We start from the raw sequence: 25,435 nt of genomic DNA, 5'->3' as shown, positions 1-25,435 counted from the left end.
AGGCACTGCTGGCTAGAAGGGCAAGGGAGGCGGGAGGGAGAGTTGGGGGCCCGCGCTGGCCCGAGAGGGCCAGGGGCGGGGCTGGGCGGCGGGCGCGGCCGGACGGGAGTTCCCCGGAGAAGGCTCCTTCTGCCCGAGTCCCGGTGAGTGCGAGAGCACCCGTGCCGCTCCCCAAGGCTCGACCCCTGCCAACCCGTCAGCCTTCACTCGGCCCGAATACCGAGTAGGGAAGGAGGGCCACCCCCGGGAAGGACCCCCGATCGCCTCTCACAGGGTATAGGGCGCCTGAACTCCCCCTCCCCCAGCTCTGTTGGCGGGTAGGGTCCCAGTGCTTGCCCGCTGACATCCCTTCAGGGGACTCTACTTCCTCATCACCCCCTACCTCGTTCGGACCCACCTTTCCTTCGCGCCCAGGGTACACAGTCGGGGATCATCCCGTCTTCCCCAACTCCTTTCCAGACCTCCACTAGCCGGAGAGGCAGCCGGGACCCTCCGCCCCCTACACAAACACTTATCTCTGGTGGGGGACAAAGCTCGGGGTTCACTCCCCTTCCCTGGATCCCTCCAGAGTCCCCAGGCTTCCCCAATCTAGGGGATTCAGCGCCGGGACGCTGCTATGGACGACATTTTCACTCAGTGCCGGGAGGGCAACGCGGTGGCCGTTCGCCTGTGGCTGGACAACACGGAGAACGACCTCAACCAGGGGTGAGCTGAGGTGGCTGGTGGGTGAGAAGAAGGGCAAAGACCTGCTCCTCTCCGCGATGTGGGGTACTCACGTTGGCTGGGGGCAGCTGACTTTCCTACCCAGCATGAAGAGTGCAAAGCACAGCCTGTGGGGGGCAGAGGGTCTCCACAGAGAAAACTGTGTTTCTGCTGACTCTTGACTGCTCCTCAACAAGAGTTTCATAGTCAGAGGCTGCAGAAAGCTTTCCAGTTTCAGTGAGCTGCACTGGCATAAGCTAGGAGGCAAGAGTGTCTGGAAATTGTCTACAGGTCCATATGGCTGCAGGAGGGAACTCTGAGCTTCTGTGGGCTGAAGCATTGGGTATGAGTGGGGAACCACAGGAGATAAGACTGGAAAGGTCTGCTGCAAGGGTCAGCCAGATCATGCAAGGATATTTAGGCCATAATAAGGCCATTTTTCTAAGAACAAGGGTTTAAACCCTTGCTGTGATATGATGAGATTGTTCATTTAAGTGTCATCTTGGATAACTTTTGAGGAGCAGGTGGCCATGTGGAGGGGGAATTGCTTAGTCCATCCCAGAAGAGGTGTTGCCTTAGACTAGAATGGAGGCAGATGAAAAAGAAAGAAGTGATCGGATTCCTGAAATCTTTAGGATAAAGAATTTATGAGACCTGGTGTGGAGAGTGAGGAAGGTCAAAGATGATGACCAAGGGCTCTGGCTTGGACACTTGGGTGGATTGTGGTTACTTTTACGGAGTTGGACAAGACTGAACGATGATGAGTGCCGCTCTGATATGTTAAAGTGACTGTACAGCAAAGTAGAAATGTTGAATAGATTGTTGGCTATGCACATTTGGATTTAAGGACAGAGATCTGACTTGGAGACACAGATTTGGGAGGTATTAATGTATAGACAATACCTGAAGACACAGGTGTGAAGGAGAGGGGATGAGAAGCCTACAAGACTGAAAAGGAGCCACTGGAAGTTGTATGAGAAACAGGAAAATATGTTAGTTAAGCTCGGACAAGTGAATTTTCAACAAAGGGGTAGTGGTCAACAGTAGAATAGGCTGTTGAGAGGTCAATGAACTTGAGCACTTTGAAGTAACTAATGAATTTACAATTAATATATTGGATGATCTTTCTGAAGGCTGTTATACAGGGAAACGGAGGAAGAAACCAGACGCCACCGGGTTCCTTCATTTAAAGTACTGTGAACACCTCCTGTGCTGGGTTCTAGAGGCCCAGAATCAGACATAATGCCAGCCCTCAAGGCAGCAGCCTGGTGGCAGGTTGAACAGGAGGTGAGGAAATAGAGAAAGTGAATGTAGACAAGGTTGGCTCAGAAAGGAAGGCAAGAAAAGCAGTAGTGGTGTTGATGATTCAGGTTGGTGGTTTTGATTCAGGGTTTTTTTATTTAAAAATCTTATTCCTGGGGCGCCTGCGTGGCGCAGTCGGTTAAGCGTCCGACTTCAGCCAGGTCACGATCTCGCGGTCCGTGAGTTCGAGCCCCGCGTCAGGCTCTGGGCTGATGGCTCAGAGCCTGGAGCCTGTTTCCGATTCTGTGTCTCCCTCTCTCTCTGCCCCTCCCCCGTTCATGCTCTGTCTCTCTCTGTCCAAAAAATAAATAAAAACGTTAAAAAAAAAAAATTAAAAAAAAAATCTTATTCCTTCAGGTTGGGAGAGTTTACTATTTAGGTTTGAGAGGTAGGGATCATCTATCATCTTCATCCAGGCTTCACTCATGTTCTCTATGCTATTCCTCCATAATTCCCAGTCACTTTTTCCATTTTTCATATTCTTTCATAATTTCCATAATTCTTTCATAATTCTTCAAAGGGTGCTCTGGTAAAGAGTGAGTACCCTTATTATTTTGTTGGTAGGGTTATAAAGGCTTAGTTGAAGTTGTCCAGTGGGACTTGCATCGTGTAAAACTCTGGTGCCAAAACGTGAAGGGCTGGCATTAGTGAAACTGGAAGGCTTTGGTGCTGGTTTGAGGAGATAGGCTTTGGGGGCCCAAGCAGGCTAAATGCTGGATATGAGGTGGGGTGAATTCCCTGTACGCCTCTTTGGGATTACAGCCTGTGGCCCTGCGATGACAGGCAACCTGACAGTGAGCAGAACCCTTGTGCCCATACTTTTGCCCTCAGGCTCTGGCCTGCTCCTTGCCACAGACTGCAGGAGGCTGATAAACCGGGCACAAATTAAAAAGCTGGGAGGCAAAACTGACTGATAAGTAGAGGATAGTCGTTGCTTCAGAGAAGAGGAGGAGGGGGAAATCCACCTCCCAGGAAACCTTTTGGCTATCTCTGAGCTGATGAGGGCAGCTGTGGAGGGAAGTCATTAAGTTAAAGGCCACGCCCCACTCTCATCCCGAGGGAGGGGGACATCTGTGTGGCCTGCAGTGGCCAGACCTCTGATCTACTTCAGACCATGCCCAGAGCTCCCACAAGGGAAGTGACCGCAGCACTAAGGCATCCGGAGGCTGCAGTCCCAGACCACGGACCGCCCCCTGCCCCGCCCCTTGGATGTTCACCGGAGCCCATGCTGGGTACTGGAGGGAATTTCCTTTTATGGCCCCAGGCTGTCAGGCAGACCCAGCTCCCACCAAGTGTTTTTTTCTTTTTGTACAGTTCTTTTACTTTAGAAAATACATGTCCTTTAGGGGGAAAAATTCTGATCCAGTTTTCTTTCCAAAGAAGCCATTCTCATTTTCCTCTCCTCATTCCATTCTCATTTTCCTCTCCTCATTTTCTGGGCCCAGGATTGTTTGAATAGAGGAATCGTGTCTTACCAAACCAAATCCTGGTTTGATAGCTGCCTCATCAGTAATGACCTATCAAAAGAACTTCTCTTTTTCATTATAAACCCTTCCAAAACATTATTTTCATTGCAGTCCATTTTTAGATCTTAAGTTTCAGTACCAGAGCCAATCGGGAAGCTTGCTCCCTTTCCCATGAGTTGTGGCCTTCCTTCTCCAAGACACCCTTCCCTTGCATTAATATGCATTAAACACTTGTTGTCTATTCTCTCAAGAAGTTCACAGTCTTGCAGACAAGACAGCCCATTCAATTTTTAAAATCCAGTACACAAGTGGTATAGGAGGGGGATGTATGAGATGCAGTGGAAACAGCAAGGACCAACAGATGTTGCAAAAGGAATACAGAGGAAACCAAATGAAGAATGGTACCATTTAATGAGAGAAAGGCTCATGGGAGATGATGAAGACAATGAATCATATGGTTTTGTTGGGATTTCAGGTGGTGGTTGGTTGGGTTTGAAGCTCAGGGGAAGGTCTTAATTAGATAGCTTTGGAAGTTGCTGGCATGAATGAGAATCAGTCCTGGAGAGGTAAGGTTTCCGGGAGAGAATATGCAGAATAACTATCAGTTTTTCTTCTGTCAAAGCCTTTGTTCCCATCCCCCTTCCAGATCAATAACCATTGTCCCTTCCTTAAAGGGACGATCATGGCTTCTCCCCCTTGCACTGGGCCTGCCGAGAGGGCCGTTCTGCTGTGGTTGAGATGCTGATCATGAGGGGGGCACGAATCAATGTGATGAACCGTGGGGATGACACCCCCCTGCACCTGGCAGCCAGTCATGGACACCGTGATATTGTGCAGAAGGTATTTATGAATGCTCCCTCTAGCCCACATCCTATACATGCCTGGAAGTCCGTCACAAGCACATGTACTCCTCTCTCCTCGCATGGTTCAACCCCTGTCTGTCATTTGTGTCTTCTGCCTCTTCTACTTGTCCATGGGACCAGCTGCTGCAGTATAAAGCTGACATCAATGCAGTGAATGAGCATGGGAATGTGCCCCTGCACTATGCCTGTTTTTGGGGACAAGATCAGGTCGCAGAGGTGAGTGCTCATGCCCGAAGCCCTGGGATGAGTGGGAAGCAAAGTCTGAGCCTGAATGGGAGATTCTAGAACCTTCAACCCATCCTGTGAGTACTGCTGAATGTGTGACATTCAGAGTTGATACTACATCTGTATTCATGGTTGGTTGTGACCCTCAGGGAGGCAGCAGGGCCCCTCATCACAACCACCTTTTCATTCTAGGACCTAGTGGCTAACGGGGCCCTTGTCAGTATTTGTAACAAGTATGGAGAGATGCCTGTGGACAAAGCCAAGGCACCCCTGAGAGAGCTCCTCCGAGGTCTGTCCCCCACCCCCAGTTTGTACCCTCTTGTCTTGTCCCCCCACCTATATCCTCGCCCCATATTACAACTGAAGCGAAAATTGTTTTTCTTCCCCAGAACGGGCAGAGAAGATGGGCCAGAATCTTAACCGTATTCCATACAAGGACACATTCTGGAAGGGGACCACCCGCACTCGGCCCCGTGAGTCAGCTGTAAGGGGAGGGGAGGGGTGGTTGAGGGAATAACCTTGAGCTCCTGGGGCTGGGTTAGGGGGAAGCTTGGGTACCTGACCTGCCCACACTCTCAGGAAATGGGACTCTGAACAAACACTCCGGCATTGACTTCAAACAGCTCAACTTCCTGGCGAAGCTCAACGAGAATCACTCTGGAGAGGTGACCCTGCCCTTCTTGCCCCTCCCTCCCCAACCCCTAACCAATTACCTGCTCTTCACCTGCCTTAAGCTTTTCCTCCGGTAAGTGGACAAGAAAGCAGTGGCCTTAGTTAAAGCCTCCTAAACCATACTTGTCTCTCAGCTATGGAAGGGCCGTTGGCAGGGCAATGACATCGTCGTGAAGGTGCTAAAGGTTCGAGACTGGAGTACAAGGAAGAGCAGGGACTTCAATGAGGAGTGTCCCCGGCTCAGGTGCGGCAGGGCCTAAATGGGAAGCTGCTGGTTCTGAAGAACCCAGAATAGCACCCAAAGGGAGATCTTTTATGCTGATCTCAGCTAGGGATACTCTCCCTCTTCCAGGATTTTCTCGCATCCGAATGTGCTCCCAGTGCTAGGTGCCTGTCAGTCTCCACCTGCTCCACACCCCACCCTCATCACACACTGGATGCCATATGGATCCTTGTACAATGTGTTACATGAAGGCACCAGTGAGTAGGGGATGCCAAATCTCAAGGGATGGGGGCAGGGTGTGTGAGCCTTTCCAAACTATTTAACTCTTGCCTCCTTAGATTTTGTTGTGGACCAGAGCCAGGCTGTGAAGTTTGCATTGGACATGGCAAGGGGCATGGCCTTCCTACACACTCTAGAGCCCCTCATCCCACGACATGCACTCAACAGCCGTAGTGTAATGGTAAGGTCACACTTCACTCCTGGCCCATGCCCCCAGAGCCCTTTCGCTGTCTAGAATAGGACTTACCTCCTTCCACATATCTATCTTCTCTTCCTCAGATTGATGAGGACATGACTGCCCGAATCAGCATGGCCGACGTCAAGTTCTCCTTCCAATGCCCTGGGCGCATGTATGCACCTGCCTGGGTGGCCCCTGAAGGTGAGTGAGGGCATCATGTTGGGAGGTAGAGAAGGGCCAGCTCAGTAGTAATGGAAGGGAGCAGAGACAGGACAGGCAGCTGGAATAGATAAGTCCTGTTCCTCCAGCTCTGCAGAAGAAGCCTGAAGATACAAACAGACGCTCAGCAGACATGTGGAGTTTTGCAGTGCTTCTGTGGGAACTGGTGACACGGGAAGTACCTTTTGCTGACCTCTCCAACATGGAGATTGGAATGAAGGTGAGAGCACAACTGTATGCACTGGTGTCAGAGGAATGGTGGTGGTAGTGACAATAACTATAGCAGGGCTGGGCTCTTCCCATTTTTGTTAGAATATACGGTAATCCTGTCCTGAGGACTAGAGGCCTCTCCCCACAGGATATTCAAGTCCTGAGACCCATTTTATTTTTCCCTGTATTTGCAGGTGGCACTGGAAGGCCTTCGGCCTACCATCCCACCAGGCATTTCCCCCCATGTGTGTAAGCTCATGAAGATCTGCATGAATGAAGACCCTGCTAAGCGGCCCAAGTTTGACATGATTGTGCCCATCCTGGAGAAGATGCAGGACAAGTAGAGCTGGAAAGTCCTTGCCTAAACTCCAGAGGTGTCAGGACACGGTTAGGGGAGTGTGTCTCCCCAAAGCAGCAGGCCTCTGGTTGCCTCCCCTGCCTCCAATCATGGTACTACCCCAGCCATGGGGCCCATCCCCCTGCCCCCATCCCTACCACTGCAGCCCCCAAAGGGGCTAGGCTCAGAGCTTTGTCACTTGCCACACGGTATCTCCCGGCATGGGAGGGACCAGCCCTGCCTGTCACAATAAAGTTTATTATGAAAACAGGCTGGTGTGGGGACAAGGGGACAGACAAGTACATTTAGGTTGGGTGGCTCAGGTGAAGTAGTGCGGCTTCTTCACATTGATGCCATACTCGCTGAGGGCAGGGGTCAAGTCCTCCATGGTTAGAGTGTACTTGCGGTCCTGAGGGAAGAGGGAAGAGCACCAGCTGAGCATAGGAATCCCAGATTTCAGTCCCAGGTGGGTGACCCTGAGTAGGTCTTTCACCTCCCCTAGGGCTCAGGTTCCCCAAAGGAGTTTCAGGATAAATTAAGCCTCCGATGCTGTGGGAGGTAATTACTGATTCAATGAGCCTCCCCTCACACCTTGCTCTTGCTTCGGGAGCTGCCAGAAGCTGTGCCCTTCATTTTGCAGTGCTGTAGGGCATCGTTGGCAATATCTGAGATGAATTTCTGGGCAGCTAGGGAGATGAGCCGAATTCTAGAGAGAAAAAAACCTGTGTGAGAAAGAGATGGGGCAACAAACTCCGCACAAGCACCCAAGACTCTAACTTGCCCAGACTGTACTCACATGCGTGGGTCCGAGGCCTCAAAGCCAGCGCGGTTCAGGTAGTAACCAGTCACTGCATCTGGGATCTGAGAGATCAAGGAGACGACCGTCAGCGTTCGCCCTGTGCAGTGCCGGGCTGAGAGGGTGAGGGAAATGGGTGGAAGGCCTGGCTTTCAGGAAGCTCACAGTTTGGGTGGGCAGAGGGGATAAACCAAAGAGCTAGTAGGGGAGCAAGTACAAAAGGAAGCTAGAAATCCAGGTGGCGTAGCGGAAAGTTGGCCTGACAGCGGGTCAATAGCCTTGTTCAGGCAGGAAGCCCACCGTAGGCGTGTAATCCTCCAGCTGCATCAGGAAGTCCACCAGAGGCGTGCTGGACACCACCGGCTTCACGTCTCCGTTGGCCGCGCTCGGCAGCACGTAAACCCCGTTAGACATGGCCCCCTCCGGGGGCGCCGCGCCGCCCGCCGACACCGGAGCTGGAGGAGAACCAGCAAGCTGAGACACGGAGGTGGGAGGCACGGGGCCCCAGCTAGGTCTGCCTCAAACCCTCTGCCCTCACCCACTATTGGGCCCAAGACCTAGGCGCTGCCCTCACCCTCACCCGTCCCAGTCCTCACCCGCCCCGCGCCGCTCGGCCGGCTCCCCGGCCCGCGCCGCCACGGGTCCCGTGCCCCCTGCCGCAGCTCCAGCCCCAGGTCCCCCTGCCGTCCCCGCAGGGCTGGCCTTGTTCTCCGCAGCGGTGCCGGCGGGCAGCGCTGCGGGGGCTGAGACCGCGGGCGTCGGGCCCGGGGCCGAGGCGGCGGAGCCCGGCGCCGCCTCGGGGTCCGCGCCGGAGCCGCTGCAGCTCATCGGGCCGGTGGGAGAGGCGGCGAACAGAGCCGCTTCCGCTTCCGTTCACGTTACGCACACACCATGGGTGACGTCACACGCCCCGCGCCTCGCCCCTCCCAAGTCGTGTTTGCAGTCTCTCGGGCCTCCCGCGTCCTACTTGTCAGTCTGCCCGCGAAATGGCGCAGACGGGCCACTTCCCCCTCGCGCTGTACTCTTAGGCCCTTACGCCGGCATAGGAACCGTGAATGTCGAGGACGCTCTTCTGCGGGTCTGGGACCACTTGTGCAACCTGACGCTTGAAGACTGCTTTCGGACAGTCCTCGACCACCGGTTGCCTGGTAGTCTGCATCCTTTCTAGTTCCCTTACTCAGCCCTTTACGGGTTGGAACGCAAGCCCCACTCCCCTCCAGCTGTCCAGAGAAGGGCAACAGGACAGCGCACGGTGCTGCTGTAGATGGGGAGGGAAATATTTCAGCTTGAGTAAACCACACATGCAAAATCACAGCGAGTGAGGGTGGGGTTTTCAACGCAACATTTATTTAATTCCCAATTGCCGTAACTGAGCTAGGGCCTGGAAATACAAAGTTAAGTAGGACGAGGTTCTAGGCCTCTAGGCACCAACAGTCTTGGAAAGGGAGGCAAACAGGTAAACAAGCATTTTCAGTACTATGTTGGAGTTAAAATACTAGAGGTAGACACAGTATGCGGTGCAAGGGAGGAAGGGAACGAACATCTACTGCCTACTTCTTTGTGTCAGGCACTCTATCAATTTTATTCCATTTAATTATTTCCTGATTATTGTGAGAGGCAGATATTGATATCCCCACTTAACAGATTAGAGAAAAGATTCAGAGAGATGAACTTACTTGCCCAAAGCTCTCTCATAGTCTACATCAGAACCAAAAATCAAACAGATTTGGTTTGAAAAAAGCTAAAATTTTTCTAACTAATTTCAACTAACTTCAGAGAGCCAAAAGGTTCACAGGAGGAGGTGACTTCTGAGCTGAGTCTTTAAAAGAATCCTGGAAGCCAATCAGGCAAAGGGAGTCAGAGTTCATGTTAAGGGTGCAGAATAGCTTGAGCAAAAGTGAAAGTGGTGGTGGGGGAAGGCAGGGAGAGCAAGGAGGGTAAACACTTTGTTATTCAAGAACAAATAGCAAGGAAAGGATAGGGTTTGTGAATCATAGCAAAAAGCCCAAATTTGATCAGTAATCTTTGAAGGGTTTAAAGTAAATGACCTGATGAGATTTGCATTTTACTCTGGGAAAATGGTTTTGTGGAATGGATGGGCAGGAAGTAAGGACACTTTTTGCAAGGGTCTCTGAACAATTCACAGGGGAGAGAATATGGCTCTAAGCTAATGTAATAGCAGTGGAGACGGAGAGAAGTAGATGAGTTCTAGATATAGTTAGGAAACGTAACTGGCAGGACTTGCGTCTTGCTAAAGCTATATTTAAGAGGTAAAGTCAGTAGGAGTTATTGATTGACAGTAGTAATGGGGAGGAGGAGGTGAAGGAAATGGGAGTCTAGGATAACACTTAGATTTCTGGCTTGGTTGGAAGAAGCATAGTATCATTTACCAAGAAAGAACACAAGAGAACAGTCTGGAATTGGAAAAGGAGGGAGATGAAGTATTGAGTATTATACAACTTGCATTTGAGGTATCAATTACTGTTGGATATAAAGTCTGATTTTGTGAGATTGTGATAGCTGTGGATACCAGGTGATTAATTTGTTCCAGGGAACATTGAGAAGAGCAAAAGACTAAAGATGAAGCAATGAAGTATACCAACATTTAGTGAGGAAGGAGAGAATGAAAGACGAAGTGGGAACAGTCAGAAAAGAAGTTAAGTCCTGAAGTCTAAAGAAGGAGAAGTGGACAGCTCTGACGGACAGCCCATAAAGCAAAGACTGGGAAGTGAGCACTGGATGAAGCAGCAGGACAACCATTGTTTGTAATTGCCAGGGAAGTAAAGAGTGTAAAAGTGAGAGCAGAGGTCTCATTGCAGTGAACTGAGAGAACATAAAGTGAAAGTGTACACAGAGAGCACAGACAACAGTTTGAAAAGAGAAAAGAGAAATAGGAGGGGGTTTGGGTGGGGCAGGTTATAACAGTACTGGTTATAACATCTGTAACACTACTGGTAATAGCATCTGTAAGAGGAACATGAGGCAGGAGTAGGGAGACCTGAGTGTGATGGAGCAGGGTAAGGTTGGGAGACATGTCAAGCTCAGAGCATTTCAGGGTTAGGAAGATAAGCTGTCTGCAGCAGTCAGTGGTTGATGGTTCAGCAGGGCTTCCAACAGTGCCGAATAAGGGACTGAGCCACCAGCTGGGGAGCAGGGAACAGGTCAAGGGTTGATTAATGTCTTCAGCAGAGCTGGGAAGTTGGGTGTTCCCCAGCCTGTCACAGGATCCCAGCCAGGGCCAGAGCAGAAACCCTGACCCTGCACCTCTTCATTCAGACAGGACTCATGGCAGCCATGGGTTACCTAGGGAAAAGGTGGGCATCACATCTTGGCCTGCTTGTACCAGTACTAACAGACTAAGCTCCCTTACCTTGTATTCACATTTCAGAACCCCATCAGAACTGCCCTCAAGTTCATCTTTGTACTCTCCATATTCATTAAAATGTCCACACCCTTCCCTTCCGTACTTACATCAAAGAGTCCCGCCCCACGCTGCTTATAGAGCCTTGGGTTGAGAAAGCCAAGAGGGGGGCGGCCGCTGAGGATTCTATGTTCGTTTATCAGGGATAGTAGCCCACCAAACACTGGAGTAGAGGCCTGCAAAAGTGAGGGTGGGAGTAGAGGTTAGGGGTTCAGAGGGATTGGATTTGGGGGAGGAATGTCTGAAAGGATCAGAGGTCTCTGCAGAGTCAGGGATTCTGGGTGCAAGGTCTTTGTAGAGGGTGAGGATGGTTCCTGAGTGGGGGTTTGGAGCCAGGCTGATTCTTACCGAGGTGCCAGACACCCATGGAATGGGCACGCTGTTGCTGACCACCCAGTAGCCATCGGAGAGTGCGGCCACATCTGGGTAGGCACGGCCACTGGCATTGAAGTAACTAGATGGTGGTACATGAGGACTGGAACTCAGGAACTGGGCTACAGCTTCCTCCTGAAAGGTGTTGTTGAGTGAGTATTGTCTGCTGAATTGAGGATCCCTCCCACCCATCCATCCACACAAATACACATACACACCTGGTATGAAGGCTGCGGGAACACATTGCTGAAGCCACCCCCACTGATGTAGTCAACGATCTCATTTGTGACTCTGAATGGGTTCTGGAAGGATGTGCCTCCCACTGTGGTGACATAGGGGCTGAGAGCAGAAGACAACACTCAGTTTGTCGGGGTGCCCAGGGGACCTCCAAAATATGTGGAGATGGGTAAGTATGGGCTGGGTCTTGCTAGAGGCACTGGACTCTGGGGGGAAGCATGTACATGGGGGAAGACTAAGAGGTTTTGCGCCCTCGGGGCATGGCCTGAGGTGACGGTGCACACTTCTCTACAGCACATTCACCAAATCTTCTACTAAAATGCTTGGGAACTGAGGAAGAGGAATACTGGGAGCTGCGTTTTACTCAGGAGCCGAGGGACCTAGACCTATAGGAAGAAGAGGGGAGTGCAGTAACCAGAGCTGGTTAAACTGAGGGCTGAGCTACAGGAGCACCTGGTGGGGTCAAGGCAAAGATTCCAGATTATGAGGTCATAGATGGAAGATTGGTGGTCACAAGTAAGTGATGAGCTGGAGTGCTTACCTAGAGGCAGGGAAGCTGGGACGGAACTGGTGTCTTCCAGAGACAGACCAACACCCAGCCCCACTGTCACCTAGAGAAAGACCAAGTTTAGCACTCAGATTAATTGGTCAGAGCTTGATATGTGTGTTCAGATGTCAGAGAAGAAATTAAAGAGTTATTACTGCAAGAGGTCAAAGTTTAGAGGTCAGATCAGTGGTCCCTGTTGAGTTCAGATTATAAGTCAGAGATCACAAGAGTTCCTGTGGGGTCAAAGTTTAGAGTAGGAGGTCACCTGATGCAAAGAGCAGGGTGAGACCCCGAGCGGCAGCCTTCATGAACTCGGTGTTGACCCGCTGAATGTAGGCGCTGCTGAGGGAGTCCTCATCATCTCCATAGCTCACGGTGTGCACATGTGGCAGGGCTGACTCATTACTGAGCACCAGGAGCCACTGCAGGAAGGGCTCCTGTGACTCATGCCGGCCTGGATTTGGGAGGTGGGGGAAAGCACAAGGGCAATCATTTAGGAGGTTGTCAGGATCTCTCTCTCTCTCATGGGATTCCCTTGAGGGAGTAGTGATCAACACTCCCCACCACCCACCTCCCCACCAACCAGTCCCCTTGGCAGTACCAGGGCTACTGTAGACCCAAGTGGAGATGTTGGCGCCGGCACTCATCAGGTACTCCACATCTAGACTGGCCTCGATCCCAGCCCGGCCCCGGCCCTGTTGTCCAACCACACGGGCTACTGACGCTTGGTGTGCAAAGTTCCCACCAAAGAGGCGCATGAACTCAGCCAGGTCTGAGTCATGGAAATACTGCTCCAGAAACTACAAAGGGAATCAGAGCAGATACCATCGGTCAGAGGATGCAGCCTCAAAGTCAGGGCAGGGGACACTGCTCCAGGTCACAGGATAGTGGGTGAGAACCCAGGGGTGGAGTCAGGGAGCAAGCCCCACACTGGGGAGGCACCTTGGATAGGGTGTGAGGCCCCTGGAGCTCTCTGCACAGCTCACCTGGGCACAGGCTTGGCTGTTGTTGGTTGTGCCAGAGCCCACGTCTTGTGCTGTCAAGTTGTATCGCTGACGGATCACGGATGGGGTCACGCCCAAGTGCAGGCCAACAGTCCCTGACACCTGTGGCTCAGGGCGTTGCCTCAGGGATGATGTGGGGGGAAAGCGGTGCAGCCCCCCCACTGTGGGGAGGGGTCAGCCTTGAGGAGGAGATCTTTTAGACTCCAACCCCCACTTTACCACTGACCCCACCCCACACCCGCCATGGCATCTAAACTTTTCTAGCCCCTGGCTCTATGTGCTTCAACCCCCACCAGCCCCACTTGGTGTTACCAAAGTCCACATGAGGGGCCAAGGCCTTCGGGAGCTGGTATGGACGTGGGGACCTTATAACATGGATCTCTCCAGGTCCCCCCACATAGCGATGAAACTCAGCCCCAGAGAGCAGCAGTTCTGCCTGTCTGGAGGTCAGAGATCAGAAAACAGAGGTCAGAAAGCATGGACAAGAGCAGAGGAGGCTGCCTGAACATCACTGTTCGTTGTTGTCTCCCCATGTGTTAGCTCTTGCCCACAAGTACCTGCCCCCCCCCACCCTAGGTCTCAGTTCTCTCCCATTGGGGTGACATGTCTCCCTGATGGGATGATTGGTACCCTCCATGGGGCAATCATTCCCTCTCACCGGACACTCAGCCAGCAAGTCAGAAAGTCCCGTGTGGTCACTGAATGGCAGTTCTGGGCTCCAGCGGCCAAAAGCCATTTTTGGACTGTGCGGAAGGTCAATGGTGATGGCCGGACCAGTTCAGCCACATCCTCTAGGGTCAGGTATTTTCCTGCATAGATTCAGTAGAGGATCTTGCCTTCATTCATTGCTTTTCCAAGTTGCCTTTTTGGACCTCAACCAGGAGACATTGGGACTTCCCAGGAAAACTGGAACAGGGTCTTGAGGGATGGGTGAGAACTTTCTAGCAAAGAGGCGGGTTGTGCAAGCTATATTTGGGGGCCAGGGGAAGAAAAGACTAGGGAGACTTGGAATGCTATGGCCAGAAATATGGATTTACCCTAAAGGTCACAAGTTTGCAATTGCTGCATCAGAGCATGTATTGCCATGATCATAACCAACATGTAAGGTTAAGAAGTTAAAATTTTTCATTTTAAGTTTATTTACAGTAAAAGTTTTCAAAACTTTCAGAACCAATTATCAGATGACACCTAATTTAGTTCCAGTCTTCATACTTGTTTTTAAGCTTAACGTAATAGTGTGTCACTATTTTCCTGCACAGCACCAGGCACATAGCTCCGGGGTAAATCTGAGACTGCCCCCCCCCCACCACTCCCCACCCCTTCATGCAGGGGAGGGACACTATCCAGCATGACCACTGGAGCAAAACACTGTTTTAGAGCAGAGTAGGGAGCATGGTGGGGAGTGGGATGGAGGGGAAGAGACTGCAGACCGCTCAGGGGGCTGGGCAACAGTCTGGGTGCAAGAAAAAAAACAAATGTATTGGCAGTAACAGGCAATGGTAAAAAATGGACGAGGCTCTTTCAGAGCTGAACTGACAGCCCTCGAGTCTGACTGGAGGAGGAAATGGGCATGTTGTGGGTAAGGTAGGTAAGGAATTTGAGTTGATGGGTACCTATGTGTACTGCATACTACTTCCCAATCTGTCTGGTAGCTGGTAAGTAGTAGAGTCAGAATCTGAATCCAGATCTGATCACACAGACTGTGCTCTTAATTTTCAGGTTTCTAGCCTGACACACGTGGAAAGTTTTTGGGGAAAGAATTTGAGTGAGTTTTGGACAGTTTATTTCCAGTTCACTTTTTTAAATTCAGAAACTCTTCAACGAAAGCCACTGCTATTCAACTGCCCTATATCACCACCTCCCCAGGCACCCAGAGCATGACCCTGACATTACGTGCACCATCCCACGCTCAGCCCAGCCCTGGGTCCCTCCATTGCATCCCACATCCCAGCCCCAGTCCCAGTAGGCACCGTAACGAGGAGAGCCGGGATCCGACACAGCCTGCACCAGCTCGGATAATCTTTCCACGTTCTGCTGTCTCAGGGCAAAAGTGAGACTCAGCTCTTCCTCAGAGTCTACACGGCCCAGGGACACCCAGCCCGGGGGCAACCTGCAGGGTCAGGAGTCATGAACATGGTCTTTGTTAGTGTGGGGATGGAAGGTTCAGGATTAGAGGCTGAGACCTGGGGTAGGATCCCAGAGGCAGATATGGCTCTCAAGAGGTGAATGATCAAGGACTGAGCCTGGCAACTGGGGATAAGACTTTGCAGTGGATACCAGGAGCTGGTAAGAGGTTGAGGGAGGCTGGGACGAAGACAGTGGGTGCAAAACAGGGCATAGGGAAGGAGAAGGTCTGTGCTAAGTCAACTTACGCCAGCTGCTGGTCAGGCTCCGGGCTGTAACTGCATTTGCCAGTGACGAAGAGGGCAAGGAGCCCTAGGAAGCTGCAGAGACAGCAGGCGGGTTTTAGCCGGAGCTGGACTGTCGCTGCGTTCCCACCCTCCAACACGTACTCCCTCCAACATGATCCCCTCCTCCCAGGGCCCCCTAATTCTCACCAGGCTTGGAGTCTCATTCTGCCTTTCTGGAGGTCTGCTGTCATGTGACAGATCACATGAGCTCTAATATTCCGCCACCCGGCATCTGCCTAGAAACTGGTGACTGTACTGGCTCCTCCCTCAAATGGGTGGTCCTGAATGCTGGAGAATGGGTGGGGCTGCCACCAGGATCCTTCCTCCGTGGCTCAAGGAGCACTGGGTAAGTCCAGGGCTCCCCACTGCTGCCAGAGTCCAGCCAGCACTCACCGTGGGGGTATAGGGCAGTGCTGAAGAGAGGGGCTCTGGGGCACACAGACCCACAGACATGGGTTCCTGCTTAGCTATATGGTATCAGGAAAGCCACTCAACCTCCTGGAGCCTAGGCTTCATTTAGAATATGAAAGCTATTGTATTAAAAGTCCTCTGTCTCATAGGGTTGCAGTGAAAATTCACAGCGATAAAGCAGACACACTGCTCACCAGAGCCTGATGAGGAAAAGGTTCAACAAGCTTGAGCTCTTGTTACATGTGGACCCTCAAGCCTAGAGTTGATCATCCCCAAGATCTCTCCCCATTCGCCAATACCTCTCTAGGTCACTGCTACATCTCCCTGGCCTCTGGCCCTTGTTAGAGGGAAAGGCCAAGTGCAGAGATGTGATAGTCAGCCTCAGGCTAGGCCCGGGCTCCCAGTGCCATCCCCACCCCAGATGCCCCTGCGTCCAATACCCCTCCGTGCCTCCTGAGGTGTCCACAATGTATAGGGTGCCTTGCAATCACCCCCCCCCCCCATCCTGACAGCTCCCACAGAGTACAGCCGGACACTGGATACAAACTGCAGTTTATTAAGGCTCCAGAGTGAGAATTGGCACTTGGTTCTGGGCAGGGGCAGGGGTGTCAGTGGAACCCAAAGGAGCTGGGCCTGAACAGGTTGGAAGGACCTCCCCCCATCCTCCCTACCCCCCAATAAATAAAGTCTCAGCTCCACCTCAAGGTGCTGGCACAGGGCAGGAAGCCCTCACTGAGGAGAACCCAGGGCTGCTGCCTCCTTCATAATTCTCCCCACACTGGACCCGGCCCTGGGTCAGTGCCAAACAGGGCCTCTGTGGCACTGGTGCTCTGATGGGGCCAGGGTGAGATGTGGGACCTGCTGCCACTGGAGGAGTTTAGGATGGGGAGCTGGCCTCCCCCGTGGCCAATCATGGTCCGAGGCTGCCCAGGGCAGGCTCAGATGGGGCCTGCATTGGGGACACTGTGCGCATCCCAGGTCGGGGCCCAGCCTGGGCCACAGCTAGATGTGCAGCTCCGTGTCATCAGGTGGCTCCAGGCCAGACTCTTGGCTGAGTGCTGAGGCTGAGGGGCCCTGGGCCACCCCAAATGGTGAGACAACGGGTGAGCGAGCAGCCAGAGGAGACAGTGAGGGAGAGAAGCTGGGGGACATGGCAGCTGAGGATAGGGAACCTTCGTGGCTGATGGGGGAGCGGTGAGAAGCTGGTGGGAAGATGGCCCGGGTTGCAGCCGTGCTGGCTGGCTTAGGGGGCACAGACTTGGCTCCTGGGTGGGCCACAGCAGTGATGAGGGGTGGTGGGTCAATACGGGGAGCCGGGGGACATGGCCGAGCTTCATCCTTGAGCCGGGCAATCTCTGTGAAGACACTGGCCAGCGGCTGGAACTGAGGGCACCAGCTCAGCAGGTAGTCCCAGTTATAGCTGCCACGGAGCTCCTCCTCACCAGCCACAATGGCCGTCAATGCACCTGCCACACATGGCTTGCCATCTGCTGGGAAGCCATAGTCCCCAGTGGGTGCAGGGCTCAGGCCACAGCCCCCCAGGAAGGCTGTGGCAGTGGCTGGTGGGCCCTCTTCTCGGTACAGAGTGGCTCCCGCACCTGGCAGCAGCAGCCCTGCCTTGCGGCCCTTATACCAGGTATCAGGGGCAGGTGGCTCACAGGATGTGTCACTCAGCCCGTCTGCATCCTGCTGGATGCCTGAGTCGGGGCCACGGGCAGCCAAGGAAGAAGCCACACTGGCCACACGTGGGAATTCATTGATCATGCGGATCTCGTCATCCTCTGCAGCCTCTGCTGAGCCTCTACCACTTGAGTGTGAAGGGTCCAGGGAGCCACCACGGGGGTAGGGTCCTCCAGCTCCTGGCCCACCATAGCTGGGGAGAGTCTGGTGATAGAGGTGCTCTGAGGGCGGTGGGCTGGGCGGCTCTCGGCCTAGCTTCTGCAGAGAGCCACTGGCCAAGGGCGCTGCCTGTGACATTGGACCGGGTGCTGCCTCAGCCTTGCGGCTACGGGCCCGCACCAGCCCTAGGACCAGTGCTGCTAGAGCAAGCACCACCACAACTCCCAGGGAGGCCGCCACAGCCCCCACCAACAGCAGGTTGAGGTCAGGTGCCAGGCCCAGGGCAGTATGGGTGATATCCACAGTCACAGGCACTGTGGCACTCCGGGAACCAGGCAGAGGCCCCCGTGCCACCACCTCCAGCCTCAGCTCCCGTGGTGCCTCACGTCGTGTCCGGCCTCCACTCCCAGAAGTGCCTGTCCCGCTGCCTGGTGCCCGACTGTCCACTCGAAGGTAGAGAGCACCTGTAGTCTGGTTGATACCAAAATAGGGGGAAGAGGTGGCAAGGGAATAGAGCACCAGGCCATCAGCACCTCCATCCTCATCTGTGGCCTGCACATGACCCAAGCTGTAGCCACGCCGGGCACCTTCTGGCACCTGGAAGTGGAAAGCTGGAGCCAGGAATACCGGGTCATACTCATCCTCCCCTGTCACCAGCACCGACACAGTGACCGAGGCTGAGAGATTCCCGGCGTCGGCAGCACCCACCAGCAGCTGGAAGCTTCCGGTATGCTCATAGTCGAAGGCCACTCGTGCCCTCAACTCTCCTGTTGAGCTGTTCAGTGCAAATGCTTCACGGCCCTCAGGCCCTGGCCCAGCCTCCAACAGGCTGTAGCGGAGCCTTCCGAAAGCCCCAGCATCCCCATCAATCGCATGCAGAGTGGTCACAAGAGTGCCTGGAGGCTGGTTCTCTGCCAGGCTGGTGCTGAGCAAGCTCAAAGGGAAGACTGGGCCATGGTCATTCACATCCTGGACTTCGATAGTCACTGGTGCCAGAGCGAAGTGTGTCCCAGCAGGGTCGGCAGCCTGCACTACAAGCTGATGTCGAGACTGGGTCTCACAGTCCAAGGGGTGGGCGAGTCGCAAGGCACCTGAACTCTCATCCAGCTCAAAGAGCCCAGAAGGGTCACCTGAGCTGAGCGTGAAACGCACGAGGCCATGAGGACCCGGGTCAGCGTCAGAGGCCTCCACATGCAGCAATTCAACTCCAATGGGTGTGTCCTCAGGAACTGCCATGCGGTAGGATGCTTGAGTGAAGACAGGTGGGTTGTCATTGACATCCAACACAGTGACAGTGACAGGAACAGCTGAACTGCGAGGTGGCTGGCCCCGGTCAGCTGCAGCCACAGTTAAGTTGTACTGGGTTAGGCTTTCAAAGTCTAGAGACTCAAGCAACACCAGGCAGCCCAATGCCCGGGGACCTAGTCCACCACCTTCACCAGCCTCAGCCAGCCGGGGTTCCAGCTGGAAAACTCGGCCTCGGTTGCCACTGACGATGCTATAGTCCACGGTGGCATGGGCGCGGCTTCCATCGGCATCTGTAGCCTCCAAGGTGAGCAGGGTGGAACCAGGGGGCAGATCCTCAGTCACAGCCACACGGTAGTGTGGCAATGTGAAGCTAGGGGTGTGGTCATTCTGGTCCTGCAGCTGCACATGCACTGTGGCTTGTGCTGCCCGGCCTGGCATCCCATGATCTCGTGCTTCCAGCACCACGTCTACCACTCCTGGCCCCTCATGGCCCAAGGCCATTGTTCCCACTGTTGTGAACAAGGTCCCTGAGATGAGAAGGGAATGGAGAGAAATATGCATTCAGCAGAGACTGTAGGTGAGCAGAGGGGTGATCCTTTGGGGCCTAGGAAATGGCCTTGAAACTCAGACTCCAGGGAATAGCCTGCGCTGGGAGTTTATGAAATGGTTTCCAGGATTCAGGAAATGGCTTCTAGACATGCAGTCAAGACAGGGTTTAAAATAGAGACTAAGGAGGGGAAATTTTTCTCTCTGGGTCAGGGATCCAGGAGTTAAGAATTCGGGCAAGAAATTCTAGGAATGAGGTCAAAATATGGCCCATCACAGTCAAAGATAAGGGGTCAGATCCTGGGAAGGACGTACCATTGTTGGGGTCAACACTGAAGCCCTCAGCAGGGGAAGCCAGGTGGTAGGAAATGTGACCATTGGCACCTGAATCCTGGTCAGTGGCAGAGACGGAGAGAATGGCACTGCCTGGGGGTGTGTGTTCAAGCAGTGTCACCTGAGGGGTGAAGACAAGTGTTTATGGCCAAGCTTCCCAGCTGCCCTACTGTCCACTCAGCCTATGTTCTAGAGCCTGATCCCATGAGCCCTGCTGGGCATCCATGCCAGCTTGAAGCCCATACTCAGTACTCAAACTTCCCACCTTCCTCCATTTCTGGGCACAGGATGAAGTACCTAGACACATTTCCTAGGACGTGGAAGACTGGTTTGAGACGGGACCCTCCCATCCTCAGGGGTCCATCCTCAGGTCAGTTCCAAGATCCAGCCCTCCCTCCCCCCCGCTCAGACACTTCTAGCTGTGTCACTTCCTTCCAACGTGAACAACACTGGGCCCAGGTGTGGGGACATCTGGAGACATCAATACCTGGTAGAGGCTCTGCGAGAAGGCAGGTGCATTGTCATTGACATCCTCCACAAACACTGTGAGGTTAGCATGGCCCTCATGAGGCCCGTCATGTGCCAGCAGTTGCAGGTGGTAGCGGTCACGTTGCTCAAAGTCCAGGGGGCCCGTGAGTGAGAGGCGGCCTCCATAGCGACCTATGCTGAAGGGATCCTGGGGTCCAGATGGGCTCAGCACATACCACAGCACGGGTCCTGAGTCCACATCATTCCCTGTTACCTGTGCAATCTCTGAGCCCAAGAGCGTATCTGTAATACATAGGACATGTGTGTCTGGCATGGTCCCAGACACCCCTGGAGCCCCAGGGTAGGGTACAGTGCCACCCTACCACCCTTTGTACCTCTCACTTTACCCAGCCCTCACCTTCTGACACTCGGAGCTCCCAGGGCTGGGGGATGGTGGGGCGATTATCATTGGTGTCGATGACCATCACCGTCAGGGTAGCTGAGCCCACCAGGGCTGGGCTTCCTCGGTCTGTGGCCATCAGTACCAGTCTGGACACAGAGAACAAACAAGAGTGGGGCCTGGGGATAAGGGAGAACCTTGGGCAGGGCTAAGAGGACACCCGACAGGCTAGAGGTCTGGGGGACTCAGGATGTGGCCTAGGAGTTGAGGTGGGGGACAGGGCAGGGCTTGAAACTGGATGGACACAGGATGGGGTGTCAGGAGTCTACAGAACCAGCCTTTACCGTGTTTCAGCCCATATCTCACGGTCCAGGATGGCTGTGGTAGTAATAGTGCCCGTGGCTGGGTCTACATGGAACAATCCCCGTGCTGGCTGGGATGCGGCCAGACTATAAGAGATCTGTCCACTGGGGCCTTGGTCCAGGTCATCTGCCTCCACCTGGTGGGAGGAGGAGGCTGCTGGCACTGAGCTGGCCACAGACAAGTCCGGCCAGCCGTGCCCCCCATCTTCCCATCACACCCCACACCTGCAGCAAGGGTCCCTCCAAGGGCCTGGACTCAGGCAGGAAGGCCACATAGTGGGGCCGCAGGAAGCGGGGAGCATTGTCATTGGTGTCTTGCAGGGTTAGGGTCAGCACAGAAAAGGCAAAGGCTCCCCCGCTCTCTGCTTGCAGGACCAGTCGCAGTCGTGGGCTTGCCTCGAAGTCCAGCCCCTCTGCTGAGCGAACTGTGATGGCTCCTGTGGGGGCAGCAGAAAGCATCACGGATAGCTCTTGCTTGCCCTGGAGCCTGCCTCGCTGAGGCCCTTCCTCAAGGGTAGCCCCTCCACAACCAGAGCTTTCTCAGGCCCAGGAAGCTTCCCCAGGAGCCTGTTCCCTCACAGAGCCCCTGCTCCTGCCCCTTACCTGTACTAGGCTGGATGGAGAAAGTCCCTCTCTCATTCCCACTGAGAATGCTGTAGGTGATTGGTCCATTTGAGCCCCCTGCATGGACAGCCTTGGGGGAGACAATGGGAGTCCCTGCGGAGATGATGGTATTGGTTGGACAGTGAGCACCAGACTAATGTCTCCACTAGGAGACATTTTTAGTAAGTAACCCCAGCTCATACAGGGATACAAAGCTGGGAGACATTATTGGGGACCCACCTGGGGGTGCATTCTCACGGAGCATGGCTTCACTACTAGCCCGAGGGAAGCGGGGTCCACGCTCAGACTCCCCCTGCAGCCCAACAATGACCACACCAGTGGCAGAGCGAGCTGGACGGCCAAGGTCGGTGGCCACGATGAAGAGGACACGATCCCGGGGACCCAGGGCTACAGGGGAGCGGGCCACACGTATTTCACCGGTGTAAGAGTCCACAGTGGTGCCAGGCGGTGGTGTGCCTGCCAGCCGGTATAGGATGGAGGCATTAGCACCAGCGTCACGGTCTTCAGCTCGCAGAGTGGCCAGAGGCAGGGTTGGGGTGCTGAGGCTGGGGCCTGGGCGGGGCAGACGCAGCCTTAGGGGACTGGTGGGGAAGGTGGGTGCGTGGTCATTGACATCACGGACTGTGATGGTGACAGGTACCGTGGTGCTCAGGGGCCCAGCTGCTGCACCATCCACTGCACTCACAGAAAAGGCATAGCTGGGACACTGTTCTCTGTCTAGAACTGTGGCTGTGCGCAATTCCCCAGAGCTGGGCTCCAGCAGAAAGGCTCCTGCTGCACCTGTACCCAGGTAGTAGGTCACACGGCCATTGGCCCCAGCATCAGGGTCATGAGCCTGTAGCTGCAGCAACAGGGTCCCTGCAGGTGCATCCTCAGGCACCTCCACAGAGTAGGCAGGCACAGGGAAGGCTGGAGCATGATCATTGGCATCCAGCACGGTCACTGTCACAAGTAGAGTGGCACTGAGAGCTGGCTGGCCTCCATCCCGGGCCTCTATCTGCAGCTGGAATGCTGGCTCCACCTCTCGGTCTAGTGGCCTCATGGTGCCAAATTCCCCAGAAGCTAGGTCTAGGATGAAGGCTCCTGATGGGTCCCCATCTGCAGAGAAGTACATGTGCATATAAACGTGTGAGTCCATGGGAATGGGGGTGATTTACAGGCAACAGCAAATAGGACAGAGTGGTGGGGAAAGAAACTGGGAGAAAGGCAGAGAAAAGAACCACAGAAGATAAAGGAAGATATGCTAAAGCAACCCTTCTCAGAGTGTGTTTGGAGACTCCTTCCAGGGAATATATAAGATCAAACTAGTTTCATAACAATACTAAGACATTATATGCCTTTTAAATTCTTAGTATTTCACAAGTGTACAGTGGAATCCAAATACTACATGACATGTGATGACATCACTTGGATAGTTAATGGAATGTGTGCTTATGATTCTTACATCTTCTAGAGTATAGGCAAAAAGTTTAGAACATGAACATGTTTTCAGAGACTCAATTCGGTTTTTGCTGGCTTACCTTTAGTTACACCTGCTATAATCTTCGCAATCTCATTGCTGTCCAGCAAATTATTTGAACCTCTAATACTTCTTTGTACTTATGCAGAAATATGGCAAGCAGTACTTCACTGGCTTGTTTTACAGTAACATTTTAAAATTTTTCTCAAAAAAAAAATAAAAAACAAAAAATGGGGTGCCTGGGTGGCTCAGTCAGGTAAGCATCTGATTCTTGATTTTGGCTCAGGTCATGATCTCACAGTGAGTTTGAGCCCCGCATCAGCCTCTGTGCTCACAGTGCAGAGTCTGCTTGGGATTCTGTCTCTCCTTCTCTCTCTGCCCCTCCCCTGTGCGTGCGCTCTCCCTCTCTCTCAAAATAAATAAACTTTAAAAAAATAATAAAAAATGGTTCTTAGCTTTAATGTCTAGTATAATAAGTATTTATGTAATGTGTTCATTATAAATATGTATTTATGTATGTATTCGTATATATATGTATAATAATGTATCACATTATTATATCAATAAATATTGATATCACACAAACACAAATGCTTAGAATTCTCAAAAACTAAGAATATTAAGAGTTACTGAAAGGAAAAATTTTGAGAACAAGTGCTCTACAGAGACAAGAAAAAAAAAAGAAACAGGAAAATGAAGACAGAGACACAAAGGGAGATGATAAAGAACTGAAGAGGCATAGAAAGAGACACTCAGAAACACATATATACATGAATGAAAAAGTAGAAGACAGAGAAAGGAAAGGAAACCCAGACACACTGTGGCTGACATAAGCCAACAAGGAGTAGAACTGGGCAAGTGGGTGCTGGATGTGTGAGTGTGGGACAGTTCTCACCCAGGATGCGGTACTGCAGCTGCCCGTTGGCTCCCACATCTGGGTCAGAGGCCCGCAGCACAGTAAGGGTCTGGGGGTCCTGGCCCTCGGGCACCTCCAGGGAGAGGTGGGCACTCCCAAAGGTTGGGGCATGGTCATTCTCATCCTCCACGGCCACCCGCACTGTGACATGGGTCAAGAGTGGGGGCGAGCCCCTGTCTCGGGCATACACTGTGGGGAAGCAAAATCAATGAGATCTAGCCTGCTCCCATCCCATGGAGAAACCCATACCACACATCGTTCACACATGTTCACCAGGTGTATATATGAGCCAGAAAATGTCCATCTCTCCACACTCCGCAAGCACATGGGTGCCTACACATATACATGTACACATAAATATACAAGTCAGAAGATGTTTTTTTCCTTCTAATCTCCCAAACTTAGTGCATGCAAGATGTATCTTGGATGGGTAGTAGTGTGACAGAAAAGGCACTAAGTGAGATATCAAAAACGTGGGTTCAAGTCCCAGTTCTACCACTTCCAAGCTGTGTTAGCTTGCACAAGTCACCTAACCTCTCTGGTACAATCAATAGGTTTCTCTGTTAAATGGCCACAGTATAATCTGAGGGAATCCTAAAGAGCACAGCTGTGACATTATGTATTTGAGACTTCGTGTGATGACAACGGGGACAGTCTAGTAGTCAGATCACCTCGCAATCTGCCCCAAGATGATCCAAAAATATAACAAGCTGTGCTGTAATAGGTGGAAGCTTCTAGAAGGTACTTTGGAGCATCTACCCATGTAACACTGGCTGTTTATAACACCTCAGGCTTTTGGGGTCCTGTCAGTGTGTACCTGTTAAGTTGATCTCCTCCTGTTCTTCCCGGTCCAGGGCCCGAAGAGTTGTGAGAACTCCAGTCTCTGGGTCCAGGGAGAAGCTTTCACCAGAGATGCCTCCGTAAGTCACTTGCCCATTGGCCCCTGAAGAAGGGCAGCAAGGAGGGGGGTCAGCGGGTAAATACACCTTTTCCTTCCAGATGTACCTTTCTCCACTCATCCCTCAGGTCTTACCCAGGTCTGGGTCGGTCGCCCGCAGAGTGAGCAGAGAAGTGCCAGGCGGGCTGTTCTCACGCAAGAGGACGCTGTACTCTTGCTGTTGGAAAGCGGGTGCCTCGTCGTTGACGTCAGCAACACTGACAGTCAGGAGCTGTGTGGCTGAGCGCGGAGGGGAGCCGTGGTCGGAGGCCACCACCGTCAGTACGTGCTCAGCTCGCTGTTCGCGGTCCAGGGACCGCACCACCGACAGCGCTCCTAGGTGAGTGGGTAGGGCAGGTTGGAAGCAAACCTCAACATTCCCTCCAAATCAGCACCCTCCCTCGTCCCAATCTCTGCGTCCAACTCAC

At 53.0% G+C, this 25,435-nt stretch overlaps 4 protein-coding genes across 10 annotated transcripts in view; 1 reads left to right on the top strand and 3 right to left on the bottom strand.

The window, feature by feature from the left end:
- The first annotated feature begins 11 nt into the window (after positions 1-11).
- On the top strand, positions 12-6,947 carry ILK (integrin linked kinase). Of its 6 annotated transcripts, none has more exons than XM_025928402.2 (13): positions 12-143; positions 569-705; positions 4,145-4,310; positions 4,454-4,549; positions 4,751-4,847; positions 4,948-5,031; positions 5,138-5,223; positions 5,365-5,474; positions 5,583-5,710; positions 5,792-5,913; positions 6,012-6,111; positions 6,219-6,349; positions 6,534-6,947. In XM_025928402.2, exons 2-13 carry the CDS (start codon positions 617-619, stop codon positions 6,681-6,683), a joined length of 1,359 nt encoding a protein of 452 aa, XP_025784187.1. In that variant the 5' UTR covers positions 12-143; positions 569-616; the 3' UTR covers positions 6,684-6,947. The 6 variants fall into 6 exon arrangements, with proteins under 6 accessions (XP_025784187.1, XP_025784190.1, XP_025784189.1 ...); XM_025928404.2 differs by having other exon boundaries at positions 65-143; positions 638-705; XM_086678093.1 differs by lacking the exon at positions 12-143 and adding an exon at positions 154-274.
- On the bottom strand, positions 6,891-8,331 carry TAF10 (TATA-box binding protein associated factor 10). The gene is made up of 5 exons (XM_086678096.1): positions 8,069-8,331; positions 7,773-7,927; positions 7,473-7,537; positions 7,268-7,382; positions 6,891-7,085 (listed from the first exon to the last, which is right to left on the bottom strand). Exons 1-5 carry the CDS (start codon positions 8,298-8,300, stop codon positions 6,996-6,998), a joined length of 657 nt encoding a protein of 218 aa, XP_086534222.1. The 5' UTR covers positions 8,301-8,331; the 3' UTR covers positions 6,891-6,995.
- Positions 8,332-8,544: 213 nt separating this feature from the next.
- Positions 8,545-15,725, bottom strand: TPP1 (tripeptidyl peptidase 1). Of its 2 annotated transcripts, none has more exons than XM_086678091.1 (13): positions 15,612-15,720; positions 15,426-15,497; positions 15,024-15,163; positions 13,712-13,862; positions 13,366-13,493; positions 13,036-13,214; positions 12,651-12,849; positions 12,315-12,503; positions 12,044-12,113; positions 11,484-11,604; positions 11,242-11,400; positions 10,944-11,069; positions 8,545-8,730 (listed from the first exon to the last, which is right to left on the bottom strand). In XM_086678091.1, exons 1-13 carry the CDS (start codon positions 15,653-15,655, stop codon positions 8,650-8,652), a joined length of 1,659 nt encoding a protein of 552 aa, XP_086534217.1. In that variant the 5' UTR covers positions 15,656-15,720; the 3' UTR covers positions 8,545-8,649. The 2 variants fall into 2 exon arrangements, with proteins under 2 accessions (XP_086534217.1, XP_025784371.1); XM_025928586.2 differs by lacking the exon at positions 8,545-8,730 and adding an exon at positions 8,798-10,775 and having other exon boundaries at positions 15,612-15,725.
- Positions 15,726-16,415: 690 nt separating this feature from the next.
- DCHS1 (dachsous cadherin-related 1) overlaps positions 16,416-25,435 on the bottom strand; it is a 34,088-nt gene continuing 25,068 nt past the window's right edge. Inside the window, exons 11-21 of the mRNA XM_025928669.2 lie at positions 25,104-25,343; positions 24,888-25,013; positions 24,050-24,259; positions 21,915-22,793; positions 21,675-21,788; positions 21,297-21,508; positions 21,054-21,208; positions 20,728-20,858; positions 20,329-20,612; positions 19,824-19,962; positions 16,416-19,489 (exon numbers count right to left, since the gene is read on the bottom strand). Coding sequence (XP_025784454.2) covers positions 16,878-19,489; positions 19,824-19,962; positions 20,329-20,612; positions 20,728-20,858; positions 21,054-21,208; positions 21,297-21,508; positions 21,675-21,788; positions 21,915-22,793; positions 24,050-24,259; positions 24,888-25,013; positions 25,104-25,343 — 5,102 coding nt within the window. The 3' untranslated portion in view covers positions 16,416-16,877. The remainder of the gene's footprint in view (positions 19,490-19,823; positions 19,963-20,328; positions 20,613-20,727; positions 20,859-21,053; positions 21,209-21,296; positions 21,509-21,674; positions 21,789-21,914; positions 22,794-24,049; positions 24,260-24,887; positions 25,014-25,103; positions 25,344-25,435) is intronic.

This window comes from Puma concolor, chromosome D1 (assembly GCF_028749965.1).
Source record: "Puma concolor isolate L17-30 chromosome D1, mPumCon1.1.hap2, whole genome shotgun sequence".
Taxonomy (NCBI): Eukaryota; Metazoa; Chordata; class Mammalia; order Carnivora; family Felidae; genus Puma; species Puma concolor.
This window is presented reverse-complemented; position numbering and strand designations above follow the sequence as displayed.